At 37.3% G+C, this 25638-nt stretch overlaps 2 protein-coding genes across 2 annotated transcripts; one reads left to right on the top strand and one right to left on the bottom strand.

The window, feature by feature from the left end:
- Positions 1 to 20985: 20985 nt before the first annotated feature.
- Positions 20986 to 22856, top strand: LOC306898747 (uncharacterized protein; the record flags this gene model as incomplete). The annotated part of the gene is made up of 2 exons (XM_079464489.1): positions 20986 to 21293; positions 21707 to 22856. The coding sequence occupies 2 exons, from the start codon at positions 20986 to 20988 to the stop codon at positions 22596 to 22598; spliced, it is 1200 nt and encodes a 399-aa protein (XP_079320615.1). The 3' UTR covers positions 22599 to 22856.
- Positions 22857 to 22962: 106 nt separating this feature from the next.
- LOC306898942 (uncharacterized protein) lies at positions 22963 to 24249 on the bottom strand. Its single transcript, XM_079464850.1, has 4 exons — positions 24111 to 24249; positions 23736 to 23978; positions 23538 to 23630; positions 22963 to 23418 (listed from the first exon to the last, which is right to left on the bottom strand). The coding sequence occupies exons 1-4, from the start codon at positions 24238 to 24240 to the stop codon at positions 23156 to 23158; spliced, it is 729 nt and encodes a 242-aa protein (XP_079320976.1). The 5' UTR covers positions 24241 to 24249; the 3' UTR covers positions 22963 to 23155.
- Positions 24250 to 25638: the final 1389 nt, after the last annotated feature.

Genomic DNA, 25638 nt, shown 5'->3' with positions numbered 1-25638 from the left:
AGTTTTGACTAAGAACACTGTTCATTACTAAAATGCTCCAATTGAGCTGTTAGAATGTCAGAAACAAGCTTTCTGAGCTGAGAACTGCATTTTGTGACAAAGTTCATCAGTGGATGATGAGAATGTCAGTTTTGACAAAGAACACTGTTCATTACTAAAATGCTCTAATTGAGCTGTTAGAATGTCAGAAACAAGCTTTCTGAGCTGAGAACTGCATTTTGTGACAAAGTGAATCAGTGGATGATGAGAATGTCAGTTTTGACTAAGAACACTGTTCATTACTAAAATGCTCCAATTGAGCTGTTAGAATGTCAGAAACAAGCTTTCTGAGCTGAGAAGTGCATTTTGTGACAAAGTTCATCAGTGGATGATGAGAATGTCAGTTTTGACAAAGAACCACTGTTCATTACTAAAATGCTCTAATTGAGCTGTTAGAATGTCAGAAACAAGCTTTCTGAGTTGAGAACTGCATTTTGTGACAAAGTTCATCAGTGGATGATGAGAATGTCAGTTTTGACTAAGAACACTGTTCATTACTAAAATGCTCCAATTGAGCTGTTAGAATGTCAGAAACAAGCTTTCTGAGCTGAGAACTGCATTTTGTGACAAAGTGAATCAGTGGATGATGAGAATGTCAGTTTTGACTAAGAACACTGTTCATTACTAAAATGCTCTAATTGAGCTGTTAGAATGTCAGAAACAAGCTTTCTGAGCTGAGAACTGCATTTTGTGACAAAGTTCATCAGTGGATGATGAGAATGTCATTTTTGACAAAGAACACTGTTCATTACTAAAATGCTCTAATTGAGCTGTTAGAATGTCAGAAACAAGCTTTCTGAGCTGAGAACTGCATTTTGTGACAAAGTTCATCAGTGGATGATGAGAATGTCATTTTTGACAAAGAACACTGTTCATTACTAAAATGCTCTAATTGACCTGTTAGAATGTCAGAAACAAGCTTTCTGAGCTGAGAACTGCATTTTGTGACAAAGTGAATCATTGGATGATGAGAATGTCAGTTTTGACAAAGAACACTGTTCATTACTAAAATGCTCTAATTGAGCTGTTAGAATGTAATAAACAAGCTTACTGAGCTGAAAACTGCATTTTGTGACAAATTGAATCAGTGGATGATGAGAATGTCAGTTTTGACAAAGAACACTGTTCATTACTAAAACGCTCTAATTGAGCTGTTAGAATGACAGAAACAAGCTTTCTGAGCTGAGAACTGCATTTTGTGACAAAGTTCATCAGTGGATGATGAGAATGTCAGTTTTGACTAAGAACACTGTTCATTACTAAAATGCTCCAATTGAGCTGTTAGAATGTCAGAAACAAGCTTTCTGAGCTGAGAAGTGCATTTTGTGACAAAGTTCATCAGTGGATGATGAGAATGTCAGTTTTGACAAAGAACCACTGTTCATTACTAAAATGCTCTAATTGAGCTGTTAGAATGTCAGAAACAAGCTTTCTGAGTTGAGAACTGCATTTTGTGACAAAGTTCATCAGTGGATGATGAGAATGTCAGTTTTGACTAAGAACACTGTTCATTACTAAAATGCTCCAATTGAGCTGTTAGAATGTCAGAAACAAGCTTTCTGAGCTGAGAACTGCATTTTGTGACAAAGTGAATCAGTGGATGATGAGAATGTCAGTTTTGACTAAGAACACTGTTCATTACTAAAATGCTCTAATTGAGCTGTTAGAATGTCAGAAACAAGCTTTCTGAGCTGAGAACTGCATTTTGTGACAAAGTTCATCAGTGGATGATGAGAATGTCATTTTTGACAAAGAACACTGTTCATTACTAAAATGCTCTAATTGAGCTGTTAGAATGTCAGAAACAAGCTTTCTGAGCTGAGAACTGCATTTTGTGACAAAGTTCATCAGTGGATGATGAGAATGTCATTTTTGACAAAGAACACTGTTCATTACTAAAATGCTCTAATTGACCTGTTAGAATGTCAGAAACAAGCTTTCTGAGCTGAGAACTGCATTTTGTGACAAAGTGAATCATTGGATGATGAGAATGTCAGTTTTGACAAAGAACACTGTTCATTACTAAAATGCTCTAATTGAGCTGTTAGAATGTAATAAACAAGCTTACTGAGCTGAAAACTGCATTTTGTGACAAATTGAATCAGTGGATGATGAGAATGTCAGTTTTGACAAAGAACACTGTTCATTACTAAAACGCTCTAATTGAGCTGTTAGAATGACAGAAACAAGCTTTCTGAGCTGAGAACTGCATTTTGTGACAAAGTTCATCAGTGGATGATGAGAATGTCAGTTTTGACTAAGAACACTGTTCATTACTAAAATGCTCTAATTGAGCTGTTAGAATGTCAGAAATAAGCTTTCTGAGCTGAGAACTGCATTTTGTGACAAAGTTCATCAGTGGATGATGAGAAATGTCAGTTTTGACAAAGAACACTGTTCATTACTAAAATGCTCTAATTGAGCTGTTAGAATGTCAGAAACAAGCTCTTTGAGCTGAAAACTGCATTTTATGACAAAGTTCATCAGTGGATGATGAGAATGTCAGTTTTGACAAAGAACACTGTTCATTACTAAAATGCTCTAATTGAGCTGTTAGAATGTCAGAAACAAGCTTTCTGAGCTGAGAACTGCATTTTGTGACAAAGTTCATCAGTGGATGATGAGAATGTCAGTTTTGACAAAGAACACTGTTCATTACTAAAATGCTCTAATTGAGCTGTTAGAATGTCAGAAACAAGCTTTCTGAGCTGAGAACTGCATTTTGTGACAAAGTGAATCAGTGGATGATGAGAATGTCAGTTTTGACTAAGAACACTGTTCATTACTAAAATGCTCTAATTGAGCTGTTAGAATGTCAGAAATAAGCTTTCTGAGCTGAAACCTGCATTTTGTGACAAATTGAATCAGTGGATGATGAGAATGTCAGTTTTGACAAAGAACACTGTTCATTACTAAAATGCTCTAATTGACCTGTTAGAATGTCAGAAACAAGCTTTCTGAGCTGAGAACTGCATTTTGTGACAAAGTTCATCAGTGGATGATGAGAATGTCATTTTTGACAAAGAACACTGTTCATTACTAAAATGCTCTAATTGACCTGTTAGAATGTCAGAAACAAGCTTTCTGAGCTGAGAACTGCATTTTGTGACAAAGTTCATCAGTGGATGATGAGAATGTCAGTTTTGACAAATAACACTGTTCATTACTAAAATGCTCTAATTGAGCTGTTAGAATGTCAGAAACAAGCTTTCTGAGCTGAGAACTGCATTTTGTGACAAAGTGAATCAGTGGATGATGAGAATGTCAGTTTTGACTAAGAAACACTGTTCATGACTAAAATGCTCCAATTGAGCTGTTAGAATGTCAGAAACAAGCTTTCTGAGCTGAGAACTGCATTTTGTGACAAAGTGAATCATTGGATGATGAGAATGTCAGTTTTGACAAAGAACACTGTTCATTACTAAAATGCTCTAATTGAGCTGTTAGAATGTAATAAACAAGCTTTCTGAGCTGAAAACTGCATTTTGTGACAAATTGAATCAGTGGATGATGAGAATGTCAGTTTTGAAAAAGAACACTGTTCATTACTAAAATGCTCTAATTGAGCTGTTAGAATGACAGAAACAAGCTTTCTGAGCTGAGAACTGCATTTTGTGACAAAGTTCATCAGTGGATGATGAGAATGTCAGTTTTGACTAAGAACACTGTTCATTACTAAAATGCTCTAATTGAGCTGTTAGAATGTCAGAAATAAGCTTTCTGAGCTGAGAACTGCATTTTGTGACAAAGTTCATCAGTGGATGATGAGAATGTCAGTTTTGACAAAGAACACTGTTCATTACTAAAATGCTCTAATTGAGCTGTTAGAATGTCAGAAACAAGCTTTCTGAGCTGAAAACTGCATTTTGGAACAAATTGAATCAGTGGATGATGAGAATGTCAGTTTTGATAAAGAACACTGTTCATTACAAAAATGCTCTAATTGAGCTGTTAGAATGTCAGAAACAAGCTCTTTGAGCTGAAAACTGCATTTTATGACAAAGTTCATCAGTGGATGATGAGAATGTCAGTTTTGACAAAGAACACTGTTCATTACTAAAATGCTCTAATTGAGCTGTTAGAATGTCAGAAACAAGCTTTCTGAGCTGAGAACTGCATTTTGTGACAAAGTTCATCAGTGGATGATGAGAATGTCAGTTTTGACAAAGAACACTGTTCATTACTAAAATGCTCCAATTGAGCTGTTAGAATGTCAGAAACAAGCTTTATGAGCTGAAAACTGCATTTTGTGACAAATTGAATCAGTGGATGATGAGAATGTCAGTTTTGACAAAGAACACTGTTCATTACTAAAATGCTCTAATTGAGCTGTTAGAATGTCAGAAACAAGCTTTCTGAGCTGAGAAGTGCAATTTGTGACAAAGTTCATCAGTGGATGATGAGAATGTCAGTTTTGACAAAGAACACTGTTCATTACTAAAATGCTCTAATTGAGCTGTTAGAATGTCAGAAACAAGCTTTCTGAGCAGAGAAGTGCATTTTGTGACAAAGTGAATCAGTGGATGTTGAGAATGTCAGTTTTAACAAAGAACACTGTTCATTACTAAAATGCTCTAATTGAGCTGTAAAAATGTCAGAAATAAGCTTTCTGAGCTGAAACCTGCATTTTGTGACAAATTGAATCAGTGGATGATGAGAATGTCAGTTTTGACAAAGAACACTGTTCATTACTAAAATGCTCTAATTGTGAGCTGTTAGAATGTCAGAAACAAGCTTTCTGAGCTGAGAACTTCATTTTGTGAAGAAGTTCATCAGTGGATGATGGGAATGTCAGTTTTGACTAAGAACACTGTTCATTACTAAAATGCTCCAATTGAGCTGTTACAATGTCAGAAACAAGCTTTCTGAGCTGAGAACTGCATTTTGTGACAAAGTTCATCAGTGGATGATGAGAATGTCAGTTTTGACAAAGAACACTGTTCATTACTAAAATGCTCTAATTGAGCTGTTAGAATGTCAGAATCAAGCTTTCTGAGCTGAGAAGTGCATTTTGTGACAAAGTGAATCAGTGGATGATGAGAATGTCAGTTTTGACTAAGAACACTGTTCATTACTAAAATGCTCCAATTGAGCTGTTAGAATGTCAGAAACAAGCTTTCTGAGCTGAGAAGTGCATTTTGTGACAAAGTTCATCAGTGGATGATGAGAATGTCAGTTTTGACTAAGAACACTGTTCATTACTAAAATGCTCCAATTGAGCTGTTAGAATGTCAGAAACAAGCTTTCTGAGCTGAAAACTGCATTTTGTGACAAACTGAATCAGTGGATGATGAGAATACCAGTTTTGACAAAGAACACTGTTCATTACTAAAATGCTCTAATTGAGCTGTTAGAATGTCAAAAACAAGCTTTCTGAGCTGAGAACTGCATTTTGTGACAAAGTGAATCATTGGATGATGAGATGATGGGAATGTCAGTTTTGACTAAGAACACTGTTCATTACTTAAATGCTCCAATTGAGCTGTTAGAATGTCAGAAACAAGCTTTCTGAGCTGAGAACTGCATTTTGTGACAAAGTGAATCATTGGATGATGAGAATGTCAGTTTTGACTAAGAACACTGTTCATTACTTAAATGCTCCAATTGAGCTGTTAGAATGTCAGAAACAAGCTTTCTGAGCTGAGAACTGCATTTTGTGACAAAGTTCATCAGTGGATGATGAGAATGTCAGTTTTGACTAAGAACACTGTTCATTACTTAAATGCTCCAATTGAGCTGTTAGAATGTCAGAAACAAGCTTTCTGAGCTGAGAACTGCATTTTGTGACAAAGTTCATCAGTGGATGATGAGAATGTCAGTTTTGACAAAGAACACTGTTCATTACTAAAATGCTCTAATTGAGCTGTTAGAATGTCAGAAACAAGCTTTCTGAGCTGAGAAGTGCATTTTGTGACAAAGTTCATCAGTGGATGATGAGAATGTCAGTTTTGACAAAGAACACTGTTCATTACTAAAATGCTCTAATTGAGCTGTTAGAATGTCAGAAATAAGCTTTCTGAGCTGAGAACTGCATTTTGTGACAAAGTGAATCAGTGGATGATGAGAATGTCAGTTTTGACTAAGAACACTGTTCATTACTAAAATGCTCCAATTGAGCTGTTAGAATGTCAGAAACAAGCTTTCTGAGCTGAGAACTGCATTTTGTGACAAAGCGAATCAGTGGATGATGAGAATGTCAGTTTTGACAAAGAACACTGTTCATTACTAAAATGCTCCAATTGAGCTGTTAGAATGTCAGAAACAAGCTTTCTGAGCTGAGAACTGCATTGTGTGACAAAGTGATTCATTGGATGATGAGAATGTCAGTTTTGACAAAGAACACTGTTCATTACTAAAATGCTCTAATTGAGCTGTTAGAATGTAATAAACAAGCTTTCTGAGCTGAAAACTGCATTTTGTGACAAATTGAATCAGTGGATGATGAGAATGTCAGTTTTGACAAAGAACACTGTTCATTACTAAAATGCTCTAATTGAGCTGTTAGAATGTCAGAAACAAGCTTTCTGAGCTGAGAACTGCATTTTGTGACAAAGTGAATCAGTGGATGATGAGAATGTCAGTTTTGACTAAGAACACTGTTCATTACTAAAATGCTCCAATTGAGCTGTTAGAATGTCAGAAACAAGCTTTCTGAGCTGAGAACTGCATTGTGTGACAAAGTGATTCATTGGATGATGAGAATGTCAGTTTTGACAAAGAACACTGTTCATTACTAAAATGCTCTAATTGAGCTGTTAGAATGTAATAAACAAGCTTTCTGAGCTGAAAACTGCATTTTGTGACAAATTGAATCAGTGGATGATGAGATTGTCAGTTTTGACAAAGAACACTGTTCATTACTAAAATGCTCTAATTGAGCTGTTAGAATGTCAGAAACAAGCTTTCTGAGCTGAGAACTGCATTTTGTGACAAAGTTCATCAGTGGATGATGAGAATGTCAGTTTTGACAAAGAACACTGTTCATTACTAAAATGCTCTAATTGAGCTGTTAGAATGTCAGAAACAAGCTTTCTGAGCTGAGAAGTGCATTTTGTGACAAAGTTCATCAGTGGATGATGAGAATGTCAGTTTTGACAAAGAACACTGTTCATTACTAAAATGCTCTAATTGACCTGTTAGAATGTCAGAAACAAGCTTTCTGAGCTGAGAACTGCATTTTGTGACAAAGTTCATCAGTGGATGATGAGAATGTCAGTTTTGACTAAGAACACTGTTCATTACTAAAATGCTCCAATTGAGCTGTTAGAATGTCAGAAACAAGCTTTCTGAGCTGAGAACTGCATTTTGTGACAAAGTTCATCAGTGGATGATGAGAATGTCAGTTTTGACAAAGAACACTGTTCATTACTAAAATGCTCTAATTGAGCTGTTAGAATGTCAGAAACAAGCTTTCTGAGCTGAGAACTGCATTTTGTGACAAAGTGAATCAGTGGATGATGAGAATGTCAGTTTTGACTAAGAACACTGTTCATTACTAAAATGCTCCAATTGAGCTGTTAGAATGTCAGAAACAAGCTTTCTGAGCTGAGAAGTGCATTTTGTGACAAAGTTCATCAGTGGATGATGAGAATGTCAGTTTTGACAAAGAACCACTGTTCATTACTAAAATGCTCTAATTGAGCTGTTAGAATGTCAGAAACAAGCTTTCTGAGTTGAGAACTGCATTTTGTGACAAAGTTCATCAGTGGATGATGAGAATGTCAGTTTTGACTAAGAACACTGTTCATTACTAAAATGCTCCAATTGAGCTGTTAGAATGTCAGAAACAAGCTTTCTGAGCTGAGAACTGCATTTTGTGACAAAGTGAATCAGTGGATGATGAGAATGTCAGTTTTGACTAAGAACACTGTTCATTACTAAAATGCTCTAATTGAGCTGTTAGAATGTCAGAAACAAGCTTTCTGAGCTGAGAACTGCATTTTGTGACAAAGTTCATCAGTGGATGATGAGAATGTCATTTTTGACAAAGAAAACTGTTCATTACTAAAATGCTCTAATTGAGCTGTTAGAATGTCAGAAACAAGCTTTCTGAGCTGAGAACTGCATTTTGTGACAAAGTGAATCAGTGGATGATGAGAATGTCAGTTTTGACTAAGAACACTGTTCATTACTAAAATGCTCCAATTGAGCTGTTAGAATGTCAGAAACAAGCTTTCTGAGCTGAGAACTGCATTGTGTGACAAAGTGATTCATTGGATGATGAGAATGTCAGTTTTGACAAAGAACACTGTTCATTACTAAAATGCTCTAATTGAGCTGTTAGAATGTAATAAACAAGCTTTCTGAGCTGAAAACTGCATTTTGTGACAAATTGAATCAGTGGATGATGAGATTGTCAGTTTTGACAAAGAACACTGTTCATTACTAAAATGCTCTAATTGAGCTGTTAGAATGTCAGAAACAAGCTTTCTGAGCTGAGAACTGCATTTTGTGACAAAGTTCATCAGTGGATGATGAGAATGTCAGTTTTGACAAAGAACACTGTTCATTACTAAAATGCTCTAATTGAGCTGTTAGAATGTCAGAAACAAGCTTTCTGAGCTGAGAAGTGCATTTTGTGACAAAGTTCATCAGTGGATGATGAGAATGTCAGTTTTGACAAAGAACACTGTTCATTACTAAAATGCTCTAATTGACCTGTTAGAATGTCAGAAACAAGCTTTCTGAGCTGAGAAGTGCATTTTGTGACAAAGTTCATCAGTGGATGATGAGAATGTCAGTTTTGACTAAGAACACTGTTCATTACTAAAATGCTCCAATTGAGCTGTTAGAATGTCAGAAACAAGCTTTCTGAGCTGAGAACTGCATTTTGTGACAAAGTTCATCAGTGGATGATGAGAATGTCAGTTTTGACAAAGAACACTGTTCATTACTAAAATGCTCTAATTGAGCTGTTAGAATGTCAGAAACAAGCTTTCTGAGCTGAGAACTGCATTTTGTGACAAAGTGAATCAGTGGATGATGAGAATGTCAGTTTTGACTAAGAACACTGTTCATTACTAAAATGCTCCAATTGAGCTGTTAGAATGTCAGAAACAAGCTTTCTGAGCTGAGAAGTGCATTTTGTGACAAAGTTCATCAGTGGATGATGAGAATGTCAGTTTTGACAAAGAACCACTGTTCATTACTAAAATGCTCTAATTGAGCTGTTAGAATGTCAGAAACAAGCTTTCTGAGTTGAGAACTGCATTTTGTGAAAAAGTTCATCAGTGGATGATGAGAATGTCAGTTTTGACTAAGAACACTGTTCATTACTAAAATGCTCCAATTGAGCTGTTAGAATGTCAGAAACAAGCTTTCTGAGCTGAGAACTGCATTTTGTGACAAAGTTCATCAGTGGATGATGAGAATGTCATTTTTGACAAAGAACACTGTTCATTACTAAAATGCTCTAATTGAGCTGTTAGAATGTCAGAAACAAGCTTTCTGAGCTGAGAACTGCATTTTGTGACAAAGTTCATCAGTGGATGATGAGAATGTCATTTTTGACAAAGAACACTGTTCATTACTAAAATGCTCTAATTGACCTGTTAGAATGTCAGAAACAAGCTTTCTGAGCTGAGAACTGCATTTTGTGACAAAGTGAATCAGTGGATGATGAGAATGTCAGTTTTGACTAAGAACACTGTTCATTACTAAAATGCTCCAATTGAGCTGTTAGAATGTCAGAAACAAGCTTTCTGAGCTGAGAACTGCATTTTGTGACAAAGTTCATCAGTGGATGATGAGAATGTCAGTTTTGACAAAGAACACTGTTCATTACTAAAATGCTCTAATTGAGCTGTTAGAATGTCAGAAACAAGCTTTCTGAGCTGAGAAGTGCATTTTGTGACAAAGTGAATCAGTGGATGATGAGAATGTCAGTTTTGACTAAGAACACTGTTCATTACTAAAATGCTCCAATTGAGCTGTTAGAATGTCAGAAACAAGCTTTCTGAGCTGAGAAGTGCATTTTGTGACAAAGTTCATCAGTGGATGATGAGAATGTCAGTTTTGACTAAGAACACTGTTCATTACTAAAATGCTCTAATTGAGCTGTTAGAATGTCAGAAACAAGCTTTCTGAGCTGAAAACTGCATTTTGTGACAAATTGAATCAGTGGATGATGAGAATGTCAGTTTTGACAAAGAACACTGTTCATTACTAAAATGCTCTAATTGAGCTGTTAGAATGACAGAAACAAGCTTTCTGAGCTGAGAACTGCATTTTGTGACAAAGTTCATCAGTGGATGATGAGAATGTCAGTTTTGACAAAGAACACTGTTCGTTACTAAAATGCTCTAATTGAGCTGTTAGAATGTCAGAAACAAGCTTTCTGAGCTGAGAACTGCATTTTGTGACAAAGTTCATCAGTGGATGATGAGAATGTCAGTTTTGACAAAGAACACTGTTCATTACTAAAATGCTCTAATTGAGCTGTTAGAATGTCAGAAACAAGCTTTCTGAGCTGAGAAGTGCATTTTGTGACAAAGTTCATCAGTGGATGATGAGAATGTCAGTTTTGACAAAGAACACTGTTCATTACTAAAATGCTCTAATTGACCTGTTAGAATGTCAGAAACAAGCTTTCTGAGCTGAGAACTGCATTTTGTGACAAAGTTCATCAGTGGATGATGAGAATGTCAGTTTTGACTAAGAACACTGTTCATTACTAAAATGCTCCAATTGAGCTGTTAGAATGTCAGAAACAAGCTTTCTGAGCTGAGAACTGCATTTTGTGACAAAGTTCATCAGTGGATGATGAGAATGTCAGTTTTGACAAAGAACACTGTTCATTACTAAAATGCTCTAATTGAGCTGTTAGAATGTCAGAAACAAGCTTTCTGAGCTGAGAACTGCATTTTGTGACAAAGTGAATCAGTGGATGATGAGAATGTCAGTTTTGACTAAGAACACTGTTCATTACTAAAATGCTCCAATTGAGCTGTTAGAATGTCAGAAACAAGCTTTCTGAGCTGAGAAGTGCATTTTGTGACAAAGTTCATCAGTGGATGATGAGAATGTCAGTTTTGACAAAGAACACTGTTCATTACTAAAATGCTCTAATTGAGCTGTTAGAATGTCAGAAACAAGCTTTCTGAGCTGAGAAGTGCATTTTGTGACAAAGTGAATCAGTGGATGATGAGAATGTCAGTTTTGACTAAGAACACGGTTCATTACTAAAATGCTCCAATTGAGCTGTTAGAATGTCAGAAACAAGCTTTCTGAGCTGAGAACTGCATTTTGTGACAAAGTGAATCAGTGGATGATGAGAATGTCAGTTTTGACTAAGAACACTGTTCATTACTAAAATGCTCCAATTGAGCTGTTAGAATGTCAGAAACAAGCTTTCTGAGCTGAAAACTGCATTTTGTGACAAATTGAATTAGTGGATGATGAGAATACCAGTTTTGACAAAGAACACTGTTCATTACTAAAATGCTCTAATTGAGCTGTTAGAATGTCAGAAACAAGCTTTCTGAGCTGAGAACTGCATTTTGTGACAAAGTGAATCATTGGATGATGAGAATGTCAGTTTTGACTAAGAACACTGTTCATTACTAAAATGCTCCAATTGAGCTGTTAGAATGTCAGAAACAAGCTTTCTGAGCTGAGAACTGCATTTTGTGACAAAGTTCATCAGTGGATGATGAGAATGTCATTTTTGACAAAGAACACTGTTCATTACTAAAATGCTCTAATTGACCTGTTAGAATGTCAGAAACAAGCTTTCTGAGCTGAGAACTGCATTTTGTGACAAAGTTCATCAGTGGATGATGAGAATGTCAGTTTTGACAAATAACACTGTTCATTACTAAAATGCTCTTATTGAGCTGTTAGAATGTCAGAAACAAGCTTTCTGAGCTGAAAACTGCATTTTGTGACAAAGTGAATCAGTGGATGATGAGAATGTCAGTTTTGACTAAGAACACTGTTCATTACTAAAATGCTCCAATTGAGCTGTTAGAATGTCAGAAACAAGCTTTCTGAGCTGAGAACTGCATTTTGTGACAAAGTTCATCAGTGAATGATGAGAATGTCAGTTTTGACAAAGAACACTGTTCATTACTAAAATGCTCTAATTGAGCTGTTAGAATGTCAGAAACAAGCTTTCTGAGCTGAGAACTGCATTTTGTGACAAAGTGAATCAGTGGATGATGAGAATGTCAGTTTTGACTAAGAACACTGTTCATTACTAAAATGCTCTAATTGAGCTGTTAGAATGTCAGAAATAAGCTTTCTGAGCTGAAACCTGCATTTTGTGACAAATTGAATCAGTGGATGATGAGAATGTCAGTTTTGACAAAGAACACTGTTCATTACTAAAATGCTCTAATTGAGCTGTTAGAATGTCAGAAACAAGCTTTCTGAGCTGAGAACTGCATTTTGTGACAAAGTTCATCAGTGGATGATGAGAATGTCATTTTTGACAAAGAACACTGTTCATTACTAAAATGCTCTAATTGACCTGTTAGAATGTCAGAAACAAGCTTTCTGAGCTGAGAACTGCATTTTGTGACAAAGTTCATCAGTGGATGATGAGAATGTCAGTTTTGACAAATAACACTGTTCATTACTAAAATGCTCCAATTGAGCTGTTAGAATGTCAGAAACAAGCTTTCTGAGCTGAGAAGTGCATTTTGTGACAAAGTTCATCAGTGGATGATGAGAATGTCAGTTTTGACAAAGAACACTGTTCATTACTAAAATGCTCTAATTGAGCTGTTAGAATGTCAGAAACAAGCTTTCTGAGCTGAGAACTGCATTTTGTGACAAAGTGAATCAGTGGATGATGAGAATGTCAGTTTTGACTAAGAAACACTGTTCATTACTAAAATGCTCCAATTGAGCTGTTAGAATGTCAGAAACAAGCTTTCTGAGCTGAGAACTGCATTTTGTGACAAAGCGAATCATTGGATGATGAGAATGTCAGTTTTGACAAAGAACACTGTTCATTACTAAAATGCTCTAATTGAGCTGTTAGAATGTCAGAAACAAGCTTTCTGAGCTGAAAACTGCATTTTATGACAAAGTTCATCAGTGGATGATGAGAATGTCAGTTTTGACAAAGAACACTGTTCATTACTAAAATGCTCTAATTGAGCTGTTAGAATGTCAGAAACAAGCTTTCTGAGCTGAGAACTGCATTTTGTGACAAAGTTCATCAGTGGATGATGAGAATGTCAGTTTTGACAAAGAACACTGTTCATTACTAAAATGCTCTAATTGAGCTGTAAAAATGTCAGATATTAGCTTTCTGAGCTGAAACCTGCATTTTGTGACAAATTGAATCAGTGGATGATGAGAATGTCAGTTTTGACAAAGAACACTGTTCATTACTAAAATGCTCTAATTGTGAGCTGTTAGAATGTCAGAAACAAGCTTTCTGAGCTGAGAACTTCATTTTGTGAAGAAGTTCATCAGTGGATGATGGGAATGTCAGTTTTGACTAAGAACACTGTTCATTACTAAAATGCTCCAATTGAGCTGTTAGAATGTCAGAAACAAGCTTTCTGAGCTGAGAACTGCATTTTGTGACAAAGTGAATCATTGGATGATGAGAATGTCAGTTTTGACTAAGAACACTGTTCATTACTTAAATGCTCCAATTGAGCTGTTAGAATGTCAGAAACAAGCTTTCTGAGCTGAGAACTGCATTTTGTGACAAAGTTCATCAGTGGATGATGAGAATGTCAGTTTTGACTAAGAACACTGTTCATTACTTAAATGCTCCAATTGAGCTGTTAGAATGTCAGAAACAAGCTTTCTGAGCTGAGAACTGCATTTTGTGACAAAGTTCATCAGTGGATGATGAGAATGTCAGTTTTGACAAAGAACACTGTTCATTACTAAAATGCTCTAATTGAGCTGTTAGAATGTCAGAAACAAGCTTTCTGAGCTGAGAAGTGCATTTTGTGACAAAGTTCATCAGTGGATGATGAGAATGTCAGTTTTGACAAAGAACACTGTTCATTACTAAAATGCTCTAATTGAGCTGTTAGAATGTCAGAAACAAGCTTTCTGAGCTGAGAACTGCATTTTGTGACAAAGTTCATCAGTGGATGATGAGAATGTCAGTTTTGACAAAGAACACTGTTCATTACTAAAATGCTCTAATTGAGCTGTTAGAATGTCAGAAACAAGCTTTCTGAGCTGAGAAGTGCATTTTGTGACAAAGTTCATCAGTGGATGATGAGAATGTCAGTTTTGACAAAGAACACTGTTCATTACTAAAATGCTCTAATTGAGCTGTAAAAATGTCAGAAATAAGCTTTCTGAGCTGAAACCTGCATTTTGTGACAAATTGAATCAGTGGATGATGAGAATGTCAGTTTTGACAAAGAACACTGTTCATTACTAAAATGCTCTAATTGTGAGCTGTTAGAATGTCAGAAACAAGCTTTCTGAGCTGAGAACTTCATTTTGTGAAGAAGTTCATCAGTGGATGATGGGAATGTCAGTTTTGACTAAGAACACTGTTCATTACTAAAATGCTCCAATTGAGCTGTTAGAATGTCAGAAACAAGCTTTCTGAGCTGAGAACTGCATTTTGTGACAAAGTGAATCATTGGATGATGAGAATGTCAGTTTTGACTAAGAACACTGTTCATTACTTAAATGCTCCAATTGAGCTGTTAGAATGTCAGAAACAAGCTTTCTGAGCTGAGAACTGCATTTTGTGACAAAGTTCATCAGTGGATGATGAGAATGTCAGTTTTGACTAAGAACACTGTTCATTACTTAAATGCTCCAATTGAGCTGTTAGAATGTCAGAAACAAGCTTTCTGAGCTGAGAACTGCATTTTGTGACAAAGTTCATCAGTGGATGATGAGAATGTCAGTTTTGACAAAGAACACTGTTCATTACTAAAATGCTCTAATTGAGCTGTTAGAATGTCAGAAACAAGCTTTCTGAGCTGAGAAGTGCATTTTGTGACAAAGTTCATCAGTGGATGATGAGAATGTCAGTTTTGACAAAGAACACTGTTCATTACTAAAATGCTCTAATTGAGCTGTTAGAATGTCAGAAACAAGCTTTCTGAGCTGAGAACTGCATTTTGTGACAAAGTGAATCAGTGGATGATGAGAATGTCAGTTTTGACTAAGAACACTGTTCATTACTAAAATGCTCCAATTGAGCTGTTAGAATGTCAGAAACAAGCTTTCTGAGCTGAGAACTGCATTTTGTGACAAAGCGAATCAGTGGATGATGAGAATGTCAGTTTTGACTAAGAATACTGTTCATTACTAAAATGCTCCAATTGAGCTGTTAGAATGTCAGAAACAAGCTTTCTGAGCTGAGAACTTCATTGTGTGACAAAGTGATTCATTGGATGATGAGAATGTCAGTTTTGACAAAGAACACTGTTCATTACTAAAATGCTCTAATTGATCTGTTAGAATGTAATAAACAAGCTTTCTGAGCTGAAAACTGCATTTTGTGACAAATTGAATCAGTGGATGATGAGAATGTCAGTTTTGACAAAGAACACTGTTCATTACTAAAATGCTCTAATTGAGCTGTTAGAATGTCAGAAACAAGCTTTCTGAGCTGAGAACTGCATTTTGTGACAAAGTTCATCAGTGGATGATGAGAATGTCAGTTTTGACAAAGAACACTGTTCATTACTAAAATGCTCTAATTGAGCTGTTAGAATGTCAGAAACAAGCTTTCTGAGCTGAGAACTGCATTTTGTGACAAAGTTCATCAGTGGATGATGAGAATGTCAGTTTTGACAAAGAACACTGTTCATTACTAAAATGCTCTAATTGAGCTGTTAGAATGTCAGAAACAAGCTTTCTGAGCTGAGAACTGCATTTTGTGACAAAGTGAATCAGTGGATGATGAGAATGTCAGTTTTGACTAAGAACACTGTTCATTACTAAAATGCTCTAATTGAGCTGTTAGAATGTCAGAAATAAGCTTTCTGAGCTGAAACCTGCATTTTGTGACAAATTGAATCAGTGGATGATGAGAATGTCAGTTTTGACAAAGAACACTGTTCATTACTAAAATGCTCTAATTGAGCTGTTAGAATGTCAGAAACAAGCTTTCTGAGCTGAGAACTGCATTTTGTGACAAAGTTCATCAGTGGATGATGAGAATGTCATTTTTGACAAAGAACACTGTTCATTACTAAAATGCTCTAATTGACCTGTTAGAATGTCAGAAACAAGCTTTCTGAGCTGAGAACTGCATTTTGTGACAAAGTTCATCAGTGGATGATGAGAATGTCAGTTTTGACAAATAACACTGTTCATTACTAAAATGCTCCAATTGAGCTGTTAGAATGTCAGAAACAAGCTTTCTGAGCTGAGAAGTGCATTTTGTGACAAAGTTCATCAGTGGATGATGAGAATGTCAGTTTTGACAAAGAACACTGTTCATTACTAAAATGCTCTAATTGAGCTGTTAGAATGTCAGAAACAAGCTTTCTGAGCTGAGAACTGCATTTTGTGACAAAGTGAATCAGTGGATGATGAGAATGTCAGTTTTGACTAAGAAACACTGTTCATTACTAAAATGCTCCAATTGAGCTGTTAGAATGTCAGAAACAAGCTTTCTGAGCTGAGAACTGCATTTTGTGACAAAGCGAATCATTGGATGATGAGAATGTCAGTTTTGACAAAGAACACTGTTCATTACTAAAATGCTCTAATTGAGCTGTTAGAATGTCAGAAACAAGCTTTCTGAGCTGAGAACTGCATTTTATGACAAAGTTCATCAGTGGATGATGAGAATGTCAGTTTTGACAAAGAACACTGTTCATTACTAAAATGCTCTAATTGAGCTGTAAAAATGTCAGATATAAGCTTTCTGAGCTGAAACCTGCATTTTGTGACAAATTGAATCAGTGGATGATGAGAATGTCAGTTTTGACAAAGAACACTGTTCATTACTAAAATGCTCTAATTGTGAGCTGTTAGAATGTCAGAAACAAGCTTTCTGAGCTGAGAACTTCATTTTGTGAAGAAGTTCATCAGTGGATGATGGGAATGTCAGTTTTGACTAAGAACACTGTTCATTACTAAAATGCTCCAATTGAGCTGTTAGAATGTCAGAAACAAGCTTTCTGAGCTGAGAACTGCATTTTGTGACAAAGTGAATCATTGGATGATGAGAATGTCAGTTTTGACTAAGAACACTGTTCATTACTTAAATGCTCCAATTGAGCTGTTAGAATGTCAGAAACAAGCTTTCTGAGCTGAGAACTGCATTTTGTGACAAAGTTCATCAGTGGATGATGAGAATGTCAGTTTTGACTAAGAACACTGTTCATTACTTAAATGCTCCAATTGAGCTGTTAGAATGTCAGAAACAAGCTTTCTGAGCTGAGAACTGCATTTTGTGACAAAGTTCATCAGTGGATGATGAGAATGTCAGTTTTGACAAAGAACACTGTTCATTACTAAAATGCTCTAATTGAGCTGTTAGAATGTCAGAAACAAGCTTTCTGAGCTGAGAAGTGCATTTTGTGACAAAGTTCATCAGTGGATGATGAGAATGTCAGTTTTGACAAAGAACACTGTTCATTACTAAAATGCTCTAATTGAGCTGTTAGAATGTCAGAAACAAGCTTTCTGAGCTGAGAACTGCATTTTGTGACAAAGTGAATCAGTGGATGATGAGAATGTCAGTTTTGACTAAGAACACTGTTCATTACTAAAATGCTCCAATTGAGCTGTTAGAATGTCAGAAACAAGCTTTCTGAGCTGAGAACTGCATTTTGTGACAAAGCGAATCAGTGGATGATGAGAATGTCAGTTTTGACTAAGAACACTGTTCATTACTAAAATGCTCCAATTGAGCTGTTAGAATGTCAGAAACAAGCTTTCTGAGCTGAGAACTGCATTGTGTGACAAAGTGATTCATTGGATGATGAGAATGTCAGTTTTGACAAAGAACACTGTTCATTACTAAAATGCTCTAATTGAGCTGTTAGAATGTAATAAACAAGCTTTCTGAGCTGAAAACTGCATTTTGTGACAAATTGAATCAGTGGATGATGAGAATGTCAGTTTTGACAAAGAACACTGTTCATTACTAAAATGCTCTAATTGAGCTGTTAGAATGTCAGAAACAAGCTTTCTGAGCTGAGAACTGCATTTTGTGACAAAGTTCATCAGTGGATGATGAGAATGTCAGTTTTGACAAAGAACACTGTTCATTACTAAAATGCTCTAATTGAGCTGTTAGAATGTCAGAAACAAGCTTTCTGAGCTGAGAAGTGCATTTTGTGACAAAGTTCATCAGTGGATGATGAGAATGTCAGTTTTGACAAAGAACACTGTTCATTACTAAAATGCTCTAATTGAGCTGTAAAAATGTCAGAAATAAGCTTTCTGAGCTGAAACCTGCATTTTGTGACAAATTGAATCAGTGGATGATGAGAATGTCAGTTTTGACAAAGAACACTGTTCATTACTAAAATGCTCTAATTGTGAGCTGTTAGAATGTCAGAAACAAGCTTTCTGAGCTGAGAACTTCATTTTGTGAAGAAGTTCATCAGTGGATGATGGGAATGTCAGTTTTGACTAAGAACACTGTTCATTACTAAAATGCTCCAATTGAGCTGTTAGAATGTCAGAAACAAGCTTTCTGAGCTGAGAACTGCATTTTGTGACAAAGTGAATCATTGGATGATGAGAATGTCAGTTTTGACTAAGAACACTGTTCATTACTTAAATGCTCCAATTGAGCTGTTAGAATGTCAGAAACAAGCTTTCTGAGCTGAGAACTGCATTTTGTGACAAAGTTCATCAGTGGATGATGAGAATGTCAGTTTTGACTAAGAACACTGTTCATTACTTAAATGCTCCAATTGAGCTGTTAGAATGTCAGAAACAAGCTTTCTGAGCTGAGAACTGCATTTTGTGACAAAGTTCATCAGTGGATGATGAGAATGTCAGTTTTGACAAAGAACACTGTTCATTACTAAAATGCTCTAATTGAGCTGTTAGAATGTCAGAAACAAGCTTTCTGAGCTGAGAAGTGCATTTTGTGACAAAGTTCATCAGTGGATGATGAGAATGTCAGTTTTGACAAAGAACACTGTTCATTACTAAAATGCTCTAATTGAGCTGTTAGAATGTCAGAAACAAGCTTTCTGAGCTGAGAACTGCATTTTGTGACAAAGTGAATCAGTGGATGATGAGAATGTCAGTTTTGACTAAGAACACTGTTCATTACTAAAATGCTCCAATTGAGCTGTTAGAATGTCAGAAACAAGCTTTCTGAGCTGAGAACTGCATTTTGTGACAAAGCGAATCAGTGGATGATGAGAATGTCAGTTTTGACTAAGAACACTGTTCATTACTAAAATGCTCCAATTGAGCTGTTAGAATGTCAGAAACAAGCTTTCTGAGCTGAGAACTTCATTGTGTGACAAAGTGATTCATTGGATGATGAGAATGTCAGTTTTGACAAAGAACACTGTTCATTACTAAAATGCTCTAATTGAGCTGTTAGAATGTAATAAACAAGCTTTCTGAGCTGAAAACTGCATTTTGTGACAAATTGAATCAGTGGATGATGAGAATGTCAGTTTTGACAAAGAACACTGTTCATTACTAAAATGCTCTAATTGAGCTGTTAGAATGTCAGAAACAAGCTTTCTGAGCTGAGAACTGCATTTTGTGACAAAGTTCATCAGTGGATGATGAGAATGTCAGTTTTGACAAAGAACACTGTTCATTACTAAAATGCTCTAATTGAGCTGTTAGAATGTCAGAAACAAGCTTTCTGAGCTGAGAAGTGCATTTTGTGACAAAGTTCATCAGTGGATGATGAGAATGTCAGTTTTGACAAAGAACACTGTTCATTACTAAAATGCTCTAATTGAGCTGTTAGAATGTCAGAAACAAGCTTTCTGAGTTGAGAACTGCATTTTGTGACAAAGTTCATCAGTGGATGATGAGAATGTCAGTTTTGACTAAGAACACTGTTCATTACTAAAATGCTCCAATTGAGCTGTTAGAATGTCAGAAACAAGCTTTCTGAGCTGAGAACTGCATTTTGTGACAAAGTTCATCAGTGGATGATGAGAATGTCAGTTTTGACAAAGAAAACTGTTCATTACTAAAATGCTCTTATTGAGCTGTTAGAATGTCAGAAACAAGCTTTCTGAGCTGAAAACTGCATTTTGTGACAAATTGAATCAGTGGATGATGAGAATGCCAGTTTTGACAAAGAACACTGTTCATTACTAAAATGCTCTAATTGAGCTGTTAGAATGTCAAAAACAAGCTTTCTGAGCTGATAACTGCATTTTGTGACAAAGTGAATCATTGGATGATGAGAATGTCAGTTTTGACTAAGAACACTGTTCATAACTAAAATGCTCCAATTGAGCTGTTAGAATGTCAGAAACAGGCTTTCTGAGCTGAGAACTGCATTTTGTGACAAAGTTCATCAGTGGATGATGAGAATGTCATTTTTGACAAAGAACACTGTTCATTACTAAAATGCTCTAATTGACCTGTTAGAATGTCAGAAACAAGCTTTCTGAGCTGAGAACTGCATTTTGTGACAAAGTGAATCAGTGGATGATGAGAATGTCAGTTTTGACTAAGAAACACTGTTCATTACTAAAATGCTCCAATTGAGCTGTTAGAATGTCAGAAACAAGCTTTCTGAGCTGAGAACTGCATTGTGTGACAAAGTGAATCATTGGATGATGAGAATGTCAGTTTTGACAAAGAACACTGTTCATTACTAAAATGCTCTAATTGAGCTGTTACTGTGTGTTCACATAGAGCGCGAATGAGGCGTCAAAAACGCGCTATTCGCGAGGAGTTGGACGCTTGAACATTTTGTGTTTACTCGCGTCATTCGCGTCATTCGCTTCATTCGCGTCATTCGCGTCATTCGCGTCATTCGCGCGTGAAATTCGCGTCATTCGCGCTATTCGCGTCATTCGCGCGTGAAATTCAGTTCATTGCAAAATGGCGGACATGGATTACGTTGAGAGGATAGCTGCACTGTATGTGCTATGGAAAGCTGAAAAACGGCGTAAACAAGTTCGGCGCCGTGTCTGGGTCCACCCGATCCTTCGGAGGCGCACCCAGCTTGGTGAGTTTCACCAACTCCTCCAGGAGCTGCGCCTGGATGACGGCCGCTTTCAGCGGTACTTCCGACTGAGCAGGACCCAGTTCGATGACCTGTTGTCCCGTGTCGGTGGGAGGATTTCCCTCCAGGACACTAACTACAGGCGCTGTATTCCACCTGCAGAGCGCCTATCAATCTGTCTCCGGTCAGTAAATTATTTAATATTCTGTGTGATTACAAGTAATTAACGACTGAACCTCCACATACACATGACGAGTTTGTTTCAAATTAATTTTAGTAGCGATGACTGACTGAATCTATTTTTTATTCCGTTGCCTGTATGTAATATTAGTTTTGCATTGAGTTCAGAGGCTGTCATGTTGATTAATTCACTTTCTTGTGTATTTTCGACAGTTTCAATATGAAAAATAACGGTTAAATTGATTTAATGTATTTATTGCAGTTTTAAATGCTAAGATGCTATGTGAAACTTTGAAACACAATATAGTGGTTTTCTACTTGCCACTATCAATAAATTTAACTGTAAAAAATTTATATTTTCTAATATGGAATCGCAATCTGCATTTATAACCATGTTCATTTTATTTTCTCTTTCAGATATCTTGCCACAGGAGACTCCTTCCGGACCATCGCCAGCAGCTTCCGTGTTGGTGTCTCCACAGTCTGCAAGATTGTCCCAGATGTGGCGACTGCAATCTGGGACTGCTTAGTAGAGGAGTTCATGGCTGTGCCCTCCACAGATGAATGGAGGTCCATTGCAGAGGGTTTTGAGGAGAGGTGGAACTTCCCGCTCTGCTGTGGAGCACTGGACGGCAAGCACGTCATGATAAAGGCACCCCCCAATACCGGATCCCAGTTTTTTAATTACAAGGGACATTTTTCTCTAGTTCTTCTAGCTGTTGTGGATGCAAGGTATTGCTTCCGGGTGATTGATGTTGGGGGATATGGCCGGACAAGCGATGGTGGGATTCTGTCTAACTCAGCCTTTGGCCAGGCACTCCGTGGTGGCACCCTCCATCTGCCACCTGACCGTCCTCTACCAGGAGCTGACCACAGAGGACCCCTGCCCCATGTCTTTGTGGCAGATGAGGCCTTTCCCCTCAGGAAAAACCTCATGAGGCCATTCCCTGGGCGCTCCCTTCCCCGAGAGAGACGGGTATTTAATTACCGTCTGTCCAGAGCCCGGATGGTGGTGGAGAATGCCTTTGGGATCCTGTCCTCACAGTGGAGGATATATCGCCGCCTCATAGAGGTTCAGCCTGATGTTGTGGAGAGGTGTGTGAAGGCGACGTGTGTCCTCCACAACTTTCTGAGGAGATCTGAAGAGGCACCTGCTGTGAGGGCGGGGGTGCAGGGTACAGAGGAGTCGCTGCAGAGTCTTGGTCGGGTTGCAGCAAATAATTCTGCCAGAGAGGCCATCCGGGTTCGGGACAGTTTCATGGCTCACTTTTCTGCCGAGGGAGCAGTCCCGTGGCAGCCGACTGAATAGTTTTTGTTCATTACATACTGTGCTGTTTATGTCCTTTATGTTTAGCTCCTATAATTATTCCATTCTATTGTCTTTTCTTTTGATTTCCACACTTTGTATATTGTAAATGATAAATGGAGCCATCCTCCAAAATTAATCTGTCTCGTTGCTACATTCTCATTACACTATACCACAACACTGGTCCAATGACAAATAACAATTTTTTACTATACTATTGTGAGTGTATTTGCAATACGACATAAAGTGAATGTACAATTCAAATGATTGTAGTCTTAATATATAAATAATATTTGAATGTAACAAATATAAATGATGATTTACTATGTTATACACAAAGTAACACACCAAAACCTTTGATCATTTTATAGAACATTTATTTAAAAAAACATTTATAAAAATAAAAACTATATACAAAGAACATTTACAACTATTTACATGCAGGAATAAAAAGGATCTTGTTTGGAAGAGGGAAGAGTGAGGGTCAAAATGAAGTAGAGGAGAAAGGAGAGAAAGTCTGTTTCATTCCCTGCAGAGATTGCTGCCTCTTTTTAAAAAAACTACTGTGTGGGCTCCAATTGTTCCAAATTAAGCACAACTGTGCTGCTTTCATAAATTAATTTGTGAATTTGAAATTTCACAAATTCCTTTGTCTGAGGTGGCAATCTCTCCAGGGAAGGGACCAGACTCAAGAGGAAGAGCTCATCCTCTGAGCGTGGAGGCGGCGTTGGGGCAACAGGACGGGTCCGGAGTGCTTCCAGGAGCTGCCGCTCCACCTCCGATGGCTGCTCCCTAGGCCTTCTCCAAGCTCTTCTTGGTGGTGCTGTAACAAATGATAAAACATTTTGTACTATGAGAAGGCATAAAAGGATTAAACTAATTCACAAACGTCACTGTAAATATAATATGCATGTAAACATTGTCATAATTGCCTGTACACACCTCTGGGTACAGCAGCAGATGATGAAGCAGAAGCAGCAGCAGGTTCCGGCAGAGGGGACCCAGGCTCACTGCCATCAAAAGAACCAGTCGGATCTGTCATGACAATTTTAAATATTAATTGCACATTACACCTGTCACAGAGAAATGAATAAAACAACTACATGTTGCCCTGTTGTATTGCTTCACTTGTCAACACACCTACTGCTGCCTCGCCCTGGTCGGAGTGGTCGTACCCTGCGGCCTGATTCTCCTCATCCCCCCTTTCCATATTCCCGCTTGTCTCCCGTGGGGAGACGAAGCGGTCTAGAAAAGACAGGACCGCAGAGTACTTCCATCTTTTTCCTGAATCTGCTGCTGACCCACTCCTCTTCTCTGTCTCCTTTCTCCTCTCCTTTAAATATGTGTCCCTCAAGCTCTTCCACTTCTTTCTGCACACTTCCTCTGAATAAACACATGAACTTTAGCGGGAACGTAGTTGTAAAATAATAAGCTCAATCTACCGCCTTTAGCTACCTTGTAGTTTCAATATGTATATATAACTCAAATTGAGTTAAGAATGTTTTTACAACTTACCAGATTCTCCGACCTCCTCACTCACTTTCTTCCAAGCAAGATCCTTTTTATTCCTGTTTTTATAAAAATAGGAACAAGTGTTGTAAAGCTCCGGGTGTCCACACACGGAGATGATTAGTTTCTCCTCCATTTTGTTTCTGCCTCTGGCCTCTGCTCGCTACGTCGTCTACGTCACTACTAGAGCAGGCTCCTGATTGGTTAACGCGACGCGAATTTCCGCCAAAGTTCAGATTTTTCAACTCGCGCGATTCGCGCAATTCGCGTCATTCGCGCGATTCGCGTCATTCGCGTGATTCGCGCAATTCGCGTCATTCGCGTGATTCGCGTGATTCGCGTCATTCGCGCCGCCTCATTCGCGCGAATAGCGCCGCAAGCGCGTCTATCGCGTCTTTACATTGACTTAACATGTAAATCACTCGCGCTTGACGCCTCATTCGCGCTCTATGTGAACACACAGTTAGAATGTCAGAAACAAGGTTTCTGAGCTGAAAACTGCATTTTGGAACAAATTGAATCAGTGGATGATGAGAATGTCAGTTTTGATAAAGAACACTGTTCATTACAAAAATGCTCTAATTGAGCTGTTAGAATGTCAGAAACAAGCTCTTTGAGCTGAAAACTGCATTTTATGACAAAGTTCATCAGTGGATGATGAGAATGTCAGTTTTGACAAAGAACACTGTTCATTACTAAAATGCTCTAATTGAGCTGTTAGAATGTCAGAAACAAGCTTTCTGAGCTGAGAACTGCATTTTGTGACAAAGTTCATCAGTGGATGATGAGAATGTCAGTTTTGACAAAGAACACTGTTCATTACTAAAATGCTCCAATTGAGCTGTTAGAATGTCAGAAACAAGCTTTATGAGCTGAAAACTGCATTTTGTGACAAATTGAATCAGTGGATGATGAGAATGTCAGTTTTGACAAAGAACACTGTTCATTACTAAAATGCTCTAATTGAGCTGTTAGAATGTCAGAAACAAGCTTTCTGAGCTGAGAAGTGCATTTTGTGACAAAGTTCATCAGTGGATGATGAGAATGTCAGTTTTGACAAAGAACACTGTTCATTACTAAAATGCTCTAATTGAGCTGTTAGAATGTCAGAAACAAGCTTTCTGAGCTGACAAATGCATTTTGTGACAAAGTGAATCAGTGGATGATGAGAATGTCAGTTTTGACAAAGAACACTGTTCATTACTAAAATGCTCTAATTGAGCTGTAAAAATGTCAGAAATAAGCTTTCTGAGCTGAAACCTGCATTTTGTGACAAATTGAATCAGTGGATGATGAGAATGTCAGTTTTGACAAAGAACACTGTTCATTACTAAAATGCTCTAATTGTGAGCTGTTAGAATGTCAGAAACAAGCTTTCTGAGCTGAGAACTTCATTTTGTGAAGAAGTTCATCAGTGGATGATGGGAATGTCAGTTTTGACTAAGAACACTGTTCATTACTAAAATGCTCCAATTGAGCTGTTAGAATGTCAGAAACAAGCTTTCTGAGCTGAGAACTGCATTTTGTGACAAAG

Source organism: Barbatula barbatula, assembly GCF_947034865.1.
Source record: "Barbatula barbatula genome assembly, chromosome: 9".
Lineage (NCBI taxonomy): Eukaryota > Metazoa > Chordata > Actinopteri > Cypriniformes > Nemacheilidae > Barbatula > Barbatula barbatula.
The sequence above is the reverse complement of the archived record's forward strand: the minus strand, read 5'-3'. Positions and strand labels throughout refer to the sequence as shown.

What these genes read in the sequence shown, in the direction of transcription:
- LOC306898942 (XM_079464850.1), bottom strand. Translation starts at nt 24,240, where the DNA reads ATGGAGGAGAAACTAATCATCTCCGTGTGTGGACACCCGGAGCTTTAC. An exon ending in CCAGGGCGAGGCAGCAGTAG is followed by an intron (nt 23,631 to 23,735) that starts GTGTGTTGACAA and finishes TTGTCATGACAG; the next exon opens with ATCCGACTGGTTCTTTTGAT. An exon ending in ATCTGCTGCTGTACCCAGAG is followed by an intron (nt 23,419 to 23,537) that starts GTGTGTACAGGC and finishes CATTTGTTACAG; the next exon opens with CACCACCAAGAAGAGCTTGG.